This window comes from Lampetra fluviatilis, unplaced genomic scaffold (assembly GCF_964198595.1).
Source record: "Lampetra fluviatilis unplaced genomic scaffold, kcLamFluv1.1 SCAFFOLD_382, whole genome shotgun sequence".
Taxonomy (NCBI): Eukaryota; Metazoa; Chordata; class Hyperoartia; order Petromyzontiformes; family Petromyzontidae; genus Lampetra; species Lampetra fluviatilis.
Genome location: NW_027621001.1, coordinates 37,137 through 50,000, shown reverse-complemented (window position 1 = coordinate 50,000; position 12,864 = coordinate 37,137). Strand labels below are relative to the sequence as shown.

Here is a 12,864-nt window from a genome sequence, read left to right as displayed (position 1 = left end):
TAGAAGGCATCTGATTCATCGGCCTTACCTGCATCCCTCCACGGATGTTCATCTTCGGTGGGGGCATAAGTAACCACGACCACCACTCCTCGCCTCCGGTTGATGGGAAGGCGAGCCCAAAGTAGCCTGGGGCTTACAGCTTCCCACACCTCACCGCCACGCTCCCACGCCCCCTTCATTCTTTAGTTCAGAAGAAGAGCCACACCCTGTTGTTTGGCAGTCTCCTGCCCCGATTAGAGGACTGTCCACCCCTCATGGTGGCAGGAGCCAGAGCCGGTCCACCGGACCTCCTGAATGCCACAGAGATCCAGGCGGTACCGGTACAGCTCCCGACAGAGGAGTGGCAGCCTCTAATCCGCAGCGAGCGTTCGAACATTCCACGTGGCCACACGAAGTGGCTTTTCGTTGTTTCTGGAGGAGCCCCGAGGGTAAGGATTCAATCTCCTCGCTCTGCCAAATGGGATTTGGCCAACGGACGTCACAGACGCCTGTCCCCCCGGGGCCTCTTGCACAAGCTTATGAATTAGATATTGTAGACGTGGTTCTGTGGTAATTCATTGAAGGTGGAGGGGTTACCAGCCCCTCGCACCCGTCCAGAGCCCCCATTTGGCCGCTGTGGTGGCCACAGACGCCATGAGGGGAGAGGGCCAATCGGAATTGGCCCTCCCCCCCACGGCACTGCCCACCACAGCGTTGCCGTACGGCACCGTGAGGAGGTAGGGGGTTGTTTTTTTTTTGTGTGTGGACACGTAAACACACACCACACAACAACAATAACCGCCATTCGCCACTAAGTGACGGTGACGTCACCACGATGCTTGTGCCAGGCCAAGTGCACCTTGAGGCAACCACGTGAAGTGTCGAACGCCCGCTGGCAGGAGGTCACGGGGCAGACCCAGCAGGTGCCACGGGTCGACTGACTGAAATGACCGAGATGACTGGCTGATGCACCACCTGTGCCCCCTACTGTGCCAACTTGCTGTGCTTTAGCCACCCGGCGCTCCGCTCGTTGTTGTGAGCGTCGCTCCTCCGCCCTCCGTTGTTGTTGGAGGGCGACTGCCTCCAACTGCCCAGCAGCGTCCTTCACGAGCCTCCTCCTCCACAGAGGCCGATCTTGACACCGCTGGTACCAGTCATCGGCAAGTCCACTCAGCTCCACGTCCTTCTGTACCACATCACTCCATCTCTTCTCTAGCCCGTGCCGCGCCCGTTTAGCCCCCTCGATCCGGCCGAACAAAAGCTGTTTCGGCATGCGGTGGCTGGGCATGCGGGCTACATGACCCAGCCAACGCAGCCACGTAAACACACACGTACACACACACACACGCAGTATGCACAGACTCAGACAGCCAAAAGCTGGACTTTGGCCCACCCATGCATCTGGATTTGCTCTCATTCAGCGGGTCGAACCTCTGATCGCCCCCAGCTCTGGTACAATGTCCACTCACAAATCATGGCCGTGAACCCTGGCCCTGTAACCTCCTAGACAATGGGAATCTACCCCCCCCCCCGCCCCCCTCCGCAAACGTGAGTGAGTCTGTGGGTCTCTGTGTGAGTGAGTCTCTGTGTGAGTGAGTCTGTGGGTCTCTGTGTGAGTGAGTCTCTGTGTGAGTGAGTCTGTGGGTCTCTGTGTGAGTGAGTCTGTGGGTCTCTGTGTGAGTGAGTCTGTGGGTCTCTGTGTGAGTGAGTCTGTGGGTCTCTGTGTGAGTGAGTCTGTGGGTCTCTGTGTGAGTGAGTCTGTGGGTCTCTGTGTGAGTGAGTCTGTGAGTCTCTGTGTGAGTGAGTCTGTGGGTCTCTGTGTGAGTGAGTCTGTGGGTCTCTGTGTGAGTGAGTCTGTGGGTCTCTGTGTGTGAGTGAGTCTGTGGGTCTGTGTGTGAGTGAGTCTGTGGGTCTCTGTGTGAGTGAGTCTGTGGGTCTCTGCGTGAGTGAGTCTGTGGGTCTCTGTGTGAGTGAGTCTGTGGGTCTCTGTGTGAGTGAGTCTCTGTGTGAGTGAGTCTGTGGGTCTCTGTGTGAGTGAGTCTGTGGGTCTCTGTGTGAGTGAGTCTGTGGGTCTCTGTGTGAGTCTGTGGGTCTCTGTGTGAGTGAGTCTGTGGGTCTCTGTGTGAGTGAGTCTGTGGGTCTCTGTGTGAGTGAGTCTCTGTGTGAGTGAGTGGGTCTCTGTGTGAGTGAGTCTGTGGGTCTCTGTGTGAGTGAGTCTGTGGGTCTCTATGTGAGTGAGTCTGTGGGTCTCTGTGTGAGTGAGTCTGTGGGTCTCTGTGTGAGTGAGTCTGTGGGTCTCTGTGTGAGTGAGTCTGTGGATCTCTGTGTGAGTGAGTCTGTGGGTCTCTGTGTGAGTGAGTCTGTGGGTCTCTGTGTGAGTGAGTCTGTGGATCTCTGTGTGAGTGAGTCTGTGGGTCTCTGTGTGAGTGAGTCTGTGGGTCTCTGTGTGAGTGAGTCTGTGGGTCTCTGTGTGAGTGGGTCTCTGTGTGAGTGAGTCTGTGGGTCTCTGTGTGAGTGAGTCTGTGGGTCTCTGTGTGAGTGAGTCTGTGGGTCTCTGTGTGAGTGAGTCTGTGGGTCTCTGTGTGAGTGAGTCTGTGGCTCTCTGTGTGAGTGAGTCTGTGGGTCTCTGTGTGAGTGAGTCTGTGGGTCTCTGTGTGAGTGAGTCTGTGGGTCTCTGTGTGAGTGAGTCTGTGGGTCTCTGTGTGAGTGAGTCTGTGGGTCTCTGTGTGAGTGAGTCTGTGGCTCTCTGTGTGAGTGAGTCCGTGGGTCTCTGTGTGAGTGGGTCTCTGTGTGAGTGAGTCTATGGGTCTCTGTGTGAGTGAGTCTGTGGGTCTCTGTGTGAGTGGGTCTCTGTGTGAGTGAGTCTATGGGTCTCTGTGTGAGTGAGTCTGTGGCTCTCTGTGTGAGTGAGTCCGTGGGTCTCTGTGTGAGTGAGTCTGTGGCTCTCTGTGTGAGTGAGTCTGTGGCTCTCTGTGTGAGTGAGTCTGTGGGTCTCTGTGTGAGTGAGTCTCTGTGTGAGTGAGTCTGTGGCTCTCTGTGTGAGTGAGTCTGTGGCTCTCTGTGTGAGTGAGTCTGTGGCTCTCTGTGTGAGTGAGTCTGTGGGTCTCTGTGTGAGTGAGTCTGTGGGTCTCTGTGTGAGTGAGTCTGTGGCTCTCTGTGTGAGTGAGTCTGTGCGTCTCTACTACACCCCGAGTCTCTACTCAACCCTGAGTTCTCTGTACCCCGAGATTCACCGTCCAGCCCAGCATTGGACAGAGCCTGTCGGCTAGGCCTCACCTCCTCCATGCCATTCCAGTTGACGAGGACGTGAGCCTGACTGATGTCCGAGACGCCCGTGTGGGCGGTGAAGAGGCCGTTGTTGGAGTTGTTGTACTGGCAGGACAGAGAACAATGAGATCACTCACTCAGTCAGTCTTTAAGTCACTCACTCACTCACCCACTCACTCACCCACTCACTCACTCATTCAATCAATCACTCACCCACTCACTCACTCACCCACTCACTCACCCACTCACTCACTCACCCACTCATGCAATCAATCACTCACCCACTCACTCACTCACCCACTCATTCAATTAATCACTCACCCACTCACTCACTCACTCATGCAATCAATCACTCACCCACTCACTCACTCACCCACTCATTCAATCAATCACTCACTCACTCACTCATGCAATCAATCACTCACCCACTCACTCACTCACTCACCCACTCATTCAATCAATCACTCACTCACTCACTCATGCAATCAATCACTCACCCACTCACTCACTCACTCACCCACTCATTCAATCAATCACTCACCCACTCACTCACTCAGTCAGTCTTTTAGTCAATCACTCACCCACCCACTCACCCACTCACCCACCCACCCACCCACTCACCCACCCACCCACCCACTTACCCAACCACCCACCCACCCACTCACTCACCCACCCACTCACCCACCCACCCACCCACTCACCCACCCACCCACTCACCCACCCACTCACCCACCCACCCACCCACTCACCCACCCACCCACCCACTCACCCACCCACCCACTCACCCACCCACCCACCCACTCACCCACTCAATCACCCACCCACTCACCCACTCACCCACTCACCCACCCACTCAATCACCCACTCACCCACCCACTCACCCACCCACCCACCCCACTCACCCACTCACCCACCCACCCACCCACTCACCCACCCACCCACCCCGCTCACTCACGTCCATGAAGAACCCGAACTTGTTCTTGGGCAGGATGGAGGGGAAGTTGTTGTGGACGAAATCGATGAAGGGGTCAGAGTATCCCCACAGCAAGTCGCGGACACGCAGTTGAATCAGCGGCTCAGCGCCCAGCAGATTGAACGCGGTGTCCATCATGAACTTGACGAACCCCGGGGCGTTTTCCACGGACACCGCTGCCCCCTTGCACAGGGAAGAGGCACGAGTGGGCAGAGGTTCGCAAACGGGTTTTGATTCGATCTTAATTTTGGAGCTTTCGTGACTGCGGGAATTATTCTTTGGGTTCTTTCGGTAAAGCGACGTGTAAAGATCAAGTAATAAATGTAATGATAGCATACCACGACGTTTCGATTGCAACACAAGCAATCGTCGTCATCAGGTGTAAATGAAATATCTTGGTGATATCTGTCTGCTTATATGTCTGTCTATAGTTTTCTGGTTAGATGTTATGTCGCTATTTCATTTATACCTGATGATGATTGCTTGTGTTGCAATCGAAACGTCGTACGGGTTTTGATTCCTTACCCGTACCGGTACCCGGCCGCACCGGGGTCGCAAACGGGTACCCGTACCCGGCCGTACCCGTACCCTACCCGTACCCGGCCGGGTACGGGTAGGGTACGGGTATCGGGTACCCGATTGCGACCTCTGGGATGAAGCCACGTTGCAGGCGCGGGTGGGTTGATTCTTGGAACTTGAATTGTGAGAAGAGACAAGACGTTGGGAAATGAGTGACACACGGTGACTCACCAGAGACTCACGGTCTACCCGTACCCGTACCCGGCCGCACCAGGGTCGCAAACGGGTACCCGTACCCGGCCGGGTACGGGTAGCCGGGTATCGGGTAGGGTACGGGTATCGGGTACCGACTGCGAGTGGGTCACCAGAGCAGCGTCGGGGAGGTGATGACGGAGTGCGGTGTGGTGTGTGGGGGTGATGTGATAGCGAGCGGGCGAGAGAATCACACAGAGAGAGACACACACACACACAGAGACACACACACACACACACAGATAGACTCACACACACACAGAGACACACACACAGAGACTCACTCACACACAGAGAGAGACTCACACACACACAGAGACACACACACACACAGAGACTCACTCACACACAGAGAGAGACTCACACACACAAAGGCTCACTCACACACACAGAGACTCACACACACACACACAGATAGACTCACACACACACACAGGCAGACTCACACACACACACACAGACAGACTCACTCACATAGAGACTCTCTCACACTCACACACAGAGAGAGAATCACACACACACACAGGCAGACTCACTCACATAGAGACTCTCTCACACACACACAGAGAGACTCACTCACACACACAGAGAGAGAGAGAGACTCACACACACAGAGACTCACACACACAGAGAGACTCACACACACACAGAGAGAGACTCACACACACACAGAGAGACTCACACACACACACAGAGAGAGAGAGAGACTCACACACACAGAGACTCACACACACAGAGAGAGACTCACACACACACAGAGAGACTCACACACACACACAGAGAGAGAGAGAGACTCACACACACAGAGACTCACACACACAGAGAGACTCACACACACACAGAGAGAGACTCACACACACACAGAGAGACTCACACACACACACAGAGAGAGAGAGAGACTCACACACACAGAGACTCACACACACAGAGAGACTCACACACACACAGAGAGAGACTCACACACACAAAGGCTCACTCACACACACAGAGACTCACACACACACAGAGACTCACACACACACACACAGAGACTCAAACACACACACACACACACAGAGACTCAAACACACAGAGACTCACTCACACACACACACACACAGAGACTCAAACACACAGAGAGACCCATACACACACAGAGACTCACTCACACACACACAGAGACTCACTCACACACACACACACACAGAGACTCACACACACACACACAGAGACTCACTCACACACACACACACACAGAGACTCACACACACACACACAGAGACTCACTCACACACACACAAAGGCTCACTCACACACACAGAGACTCACACACACACAGAGACTCACACACACACAGAGACTCAAACACACACACACACACACAGAGACTCAAACACACAGAGACTCACTCACACACACACACACACAGAGACTCAAACACACAGAGAGACCCATACACACACAGAGACTCACTCACACACACACAGAGACTCACTCACACACACACACACACAGAGACTCACACACACACACACAGAGACTCACTCACACACACACACACACAGAGACTCACACACACACACACAGAGACTCACTCACACACACACACACACAGAGACTCACACACACACACACAGAGACTCACTCACACACACACACACACAGAGACTCACACACACAGAGACTCACTCACACACACACAGAGACTCACTCACACACACACACACACAGAGACTCACACACACACACACAGAGACTCACTCACACACACACACACACAGAGACTCACACACACACACACAGAGACTCACTCACACACACACACACACAGAGACTCACACACACACACACAGAGACTCACTCACACACACACACACACAGAGACTCAAACACACAGAGACTCACTCACACACACACACAGAGACTCATACACACAGAGAGACCCATACACACACAGAGACTCACTCACACACACACACAGAGACTCAAACACACAGAGAGACCCATACACACACAGAGACTCACTCACACACACACAGAGACTCACTCACACACACACACACACAGAGACTCACACACACACACACAGAGACTCACTCACACACACACACACACAGAGACTCAAACACACAGAGACTCACTCACACACACACACACAGAGACTCATACACACAGAGAGACCCATACACACACAGAGACTCACTCACACACACACACACACAGAGACTCACACACACACAGAGACTCAAACACACAGAGACTCACTCACACACACACACACAGAGACTCATACACACAGAGAGACCCATACACACACAGAGACTCACTCACACACACACAGAGACTCAAACACACAGAGACTCACTCACACACACACACACAGAGACTCACACACACAGAGAGACCCATACACACACAGAGACTCACTCACACACACACACACAGAGACTCACACACACAGAGAGACCCATACACACACAGAGACTCACACACACACACAGAGACTCAAACACACAGAGACTCACTCACACACACACACACAGAGAGACTAGCACACAGAGACTCATACACACACAACAACAACCGCCATTCGCCACTAAGTAACGGTGACGTCACTACGACGCTTGTGCCAGGCCATGTGCACCTTGAGGCCACGTGAAGTGTCGAACGCCCGCTGGCAGGAGGTCACGGGGCAGACCCAGCAGGTGCCACGGGTCGACTGACCGAGATGACTGAGATGACTGGCTGATGCACCACCTGTGCCCCCTACTGTGCCAACTCGCTGTGCTTTAGCCACCCGGCGCTCCGCTCGTTGTTGTGAGCGTCGCTCCTCCGCCCTCCGTTGTTGCTGGAGGGCGACTGCCTCCAACTGCCCAGTAGCGTCCTTCACGAGCCTCCTCCACTGAGGCCGATCTTGACACCGCTGGTACCAGTCATCGGCAAGTCCACTCAGCTCCACGTCCTCCTGTACCACATCACTCCATCTCTTCTCTAGCCCGTACCGCGCCCGTTTAGCCCCCGCTATCCGGCCGAACAAAAGCTGTTTAGACATGCGGTGGCTGGGCATGCGGGCTACATGACCCAGCCAACGCAGCCTTGCCTGACGGAGGAGCTATCTGATGGGACTTTGCCCAGATCTTTCAAGGATTTGTGAGCTCCTCACACAATCCAGCCTGCAGGTTAAACCCAGGATGGATCGTAGGCAGGCCAGCCTAAATGTTTCTAATCGGCGAACATGTTCCATTAGGGGGGTCCACGTTTCGCAAGCGTAGAGAAGGGAGGGAATGACCGTGGCCGAGAAGACCCGAAGCTGCATGCAAAGCGACAGACCAGGTAGCTTCCACACAGCAGCGTTACGCAACCGATGAAAAGATATTGCCGCTCGACTGATTCTGAGCGAGACGTCTGCTGTCAAACCGGAGCCGGTCATGAGCACACTGCCCAGGTATGGGAAACTCTCCACTCTCTCCACAACTGCCCCATCACCGATTGGGAGTTGTGGGGGTGGAGTGTCCGATGGTACAAAATACCCAGGCAGGCGCTTAGTTTTGGTGGGGCTGATGGTAAGGCCCCACCTCTTAGTGGCAAGCTCCAGGTTCAGCAACAGCACCTCCAACTCCTCCTCCTCTGAGTGAGCAGCAATTACCAGATTATCGGCATACGTAACGTGGTTGAGCAATAGGGAGCCATCCCTTGACTGCACCTGGGCATCGATCAGCCTCCCATTGTATCTGTACCAAATGGTAATTCCCCCGGTACAGCTATTGAAGGCTTCACGAACTACGCGGTCGAAATAGATGTTAAATAATGTGGGAGCCAGAGGACATCCCTGTCGCACCCCAAGGTGAACAGGGAATGGCTCCGACTCCCGGCCACGTAGTTTGACCCGGGCCCGCTCACCATCATGAAGGTCCTTAATGATCGTGAGCAGAGGGTCAGGGACTCCGAAAGCACGAAGAACAACCCAGAGCCCAGGCCTACTGATGGTATCATAGGCCTTGACCAGGTCAACAAAGCAGAGATGTAGGTCTTGTTGGAATTCCCTACACCTCTGCTGTAGCAGACGGTCAGAAAACATGGCATCTGTGCAGGACCGCCCTTTCCTGAAACCGCATTGGGGCTCCGCAAGCCTCTCCTCAGCGTGCCTAGCAAGGCGATGTTTAATAATCCTTGCCAGCACCTTTCCCATTAAACAGTGGAGTGAGATGCCCCTGGGCATCCTTTTCAATCCTGCGGAACCCGTCCAGTGGTCCAGACTGTTGATATGATGACATGTAGTGGAGTCTACGCCCAAACGCCACCCTCCCTCAGCATTTCGTTTGGGAAATCATCTCTGCCCGGTGCCTTTCCTGGTCTCAGACTCTGGATCGCCTTCAGTACTTCCTCAACAGATGGCACCTCAGCCAGCCACTCACAGGGGCTGACTTCTTCTGTCAATATTCGAGGCACCGTAACCTCAGCAGGGTCGGCGAGTGTGTGGGTGAGTGTGTGGGTGGGTGAGTTTGGGTAGGTGAGTGTGTGTGTGGGTGAATGTGGGTGGGTGAGTGGGTGGGTGTGTGGGTGGGTGAGTGTGTGGGTGAGTGTGTGAAGGGGTGAGTGTGTGAGTCGGCGAGTGAGTGAGTGTGTGTGAGTGGGTGAGTGTGGGTGGGTGAGTGTGTGGGTGAGTGTGGGTGGGTGAGTGTTATGTCATGTAGGGCAGTCTGTGCACAAACGCCACCCTCCCTCAGCATTTCGCTTGGGAGATCATCTCTGCCTGGTGCCTTTCCTGGTCTCAGACTCTGGATCGCCCTCAGTACTTCCTCAACAGATGGCACCTCAGCCAGCCACTCACAGGGGGTGACTTCTTCTGTCAATATTCGAGGCACCGTAACCTCAGCAGGGTCGGCGAGTGTGTGGGTGAGTGTGTGGGTGGGTGAGTTTGGGTAGGTGAGTGTGTGTGTGGGTGAATGTGGGTGGGTGAGTGGGTGGGTGTGTGGGTGGGTGAGTGTGTGGGTGAGTGTGTGAAGGGGTGAGTGTGTGAGTCGGCGAGTGAGTGAGTGTGTGTGAGTGAGTGAGTGTGGGTAGGTGAGTGTGTGGGTGAGTGTGGGTGGGTGAGTGTGGGTGGGTGAGTGTGGGTGGGTGAGTGTGTGGGTGAGTGTGGGTGGGTGAATGTTATGTCACGTAGGGCAGTCTGTGCACAAACGCCACCCTCCCTCAGCATTTCGCTTGGGAGATCATCTCTGCCCGGTGCCTTTCCTGGTCTCAGACTCTGGATCGCCTTCAGTACTTCCTCAACAGATGGCACCTCAGCCAGCCACTCGCAGGGGCTGACTTCTTCTGTCAATATTCGAGGCACCGTAACCTCAGCAGGGTCATCCCCCCACTTTGTCCCACGTTGTTTTCCAGGCTGAAGGATTTCCCCTCCCCCAGGACCTCACAGATATGCTCAGCAAATGTCCAAACCTGTTCCTGGGAAGGCGGAGATCGGATTACTGTTCTTGTCCCTAATGATGGTGACAGGTCTGGCGCTGCAATTTACACTCACACACACACTCACACACACACACTCACTCACACACTCACTCACACACACACTCACTCACACAGACACACACAGAGACACTCACACAGACACTCACACACACAGAGACACACAGACACACTCATACTAACTCACTCACACAGACACACACAGAGACACTCACACAGACACACACAGACACTCACACACACTCACACTAACTCACTCACTCACACACACACAGACAAGCACACACACACTCACACACACTCTCACACACACAGACACACACACTCACACTAACTCACTCACACAGACACTCACACACACTCACACAGACACTCCCACACACTCACTCACACAGACACTCACACACACAGACACTCACACACACATAGAGACACACAGACACACACACACACTCACACTAACTCACACACACACACTCATACACACTCACACTCACTCACACACACACTCACTCACACAGACACACACAGAGACACTCACACACACACACTCATACACACTCACACTCACTCACACACACACTCACTCACACAGACACACACACACACACTCACACACACACACTCATACACACACACACTCACTCACACAGACACACACAGAGACACTCACACACACTCACTCACACTAACTCACACACACTCACTCACACACACACAGAGACACACAGACACACACACTCATACACACTCACACTAATTCACTCACACAGACACACACACACTCACACAAACTCACACCAACTCACACTAACTCACACACACACACGCAGACACTCACACACACACAGACACTCACACACACTCACACAAACTCACTCACACACACTCACACACACACAGACACACACACACACTCACACTAACTCACTCACACACACACTCACACTAACTCACACACACACACTCATACACACTCACACTCACTCACACACACACTCACTCACACAGACACACACAGAGACACTCACACAGACACTCACACACACTCACTCACACACACAGAGACACACAGACACACTCATACTAACTCACTCACACACACAGAGACACATACACACTCACACACACTCACTCACACACACTCACTCACACACACTCACTCACACACACTCACTCACACAGACACACACAGAGACACTCACACAGACACACACAGACACTCACACACACTCACTCACACTAACTCACACACACTCACTCACACAGACACGCACAGACACTCACACACAGACACTCACACACACTAACTCACACACACTCACTCACACAGACACACACAGAGACACTCACACAGACACTCACACACACTCACTCACACACACAGAGACACACAGACACACTCATACTAACTCACTCACACACACAGAGACACATACACACTCACACACACTCACTCACACACACTCACTCACACACACTCACTCACACAGACACACACAGAGACACTCACACAGACACACACAGAGACACTCACACTAACTCTCACACACACTCACACACACTCACTCACACAGACACTCACACAAACTCACACTAACTCACTCACTCACACACACTCACTCACACACACTCACTCACACACACTCACTCACACAGACACTCACACAGACACACACAGACACTCACACACAGACACTCACACACACAGACACTCACACACACATAGAAACACACAGACACACACACACACTCACACTAACTCACTCTCACACACACTCACACTAACTCACACACACACACTCATACACACACACACTCACTCACACACACACTCACTCACACAGACACACACAGAGACACTCACACAGACACTCACACACACAGAGACACACAGACACACTCACACACACTCACTCACACACACACTCACTCACACACACAGAGACACATACACACTCACACACACTCACACACACTAACTCACACACACTCACTCACACACACACAGAGACACACAGACACACACACTCACACACACTCACACACACACTCACTCACACAGAGACACACAGACACACACACTCATACACACTCACACAGACACACACAGACACACACACACTCACACACACTCACACAAACTCACACTAACTCACACACACACGCAGACACTCACACACACACAGACACTCACACACACTCACACAAACTCACTCACACACACTCACTCACACTAACTCATTCACACAGACACTCACACAGACACTCACACACACTCACTCACACAGACACAAACACTCACACACACAAACACTCACACACACAGACACACACACACTCACACACACTCACTCACACAGACACAAACACTCACACACACAAACACTCACACACACAGACACACACACACTCACACACACTCA

General features: G+C 53.4%; 1 protein-coding gene across 1 annotated transcript in view; it reads right to left on the bottom strand.

The window, feature by feature from the left end:
- Nucleotides 1-12,864, bottom strand: part of SCARB1 (scavenger receptor class B member 1) — a gene marked incomplete at its 3' end in the record, with an annotated part of 52,675 nt that overhangs the window by 21,307 nt on the left and 18,504 nt on the right. Inside the window, exons 4-5 of the mRNA XM_078885095.1 lie at nt 4,202-4,402; nt 3,256-3,351 (exon numbers count right to left, since the gene is read on the bottom strand). Coding sequence (XP_078741221.1) covers nt 3,256-3,351; nt 4,202-4,402 — 297 coding nt within the window. The remainder of the gene's footprint in view (nt 1-3,255; nt 3,352-4,201; nt 4,403-12,864) is intronic.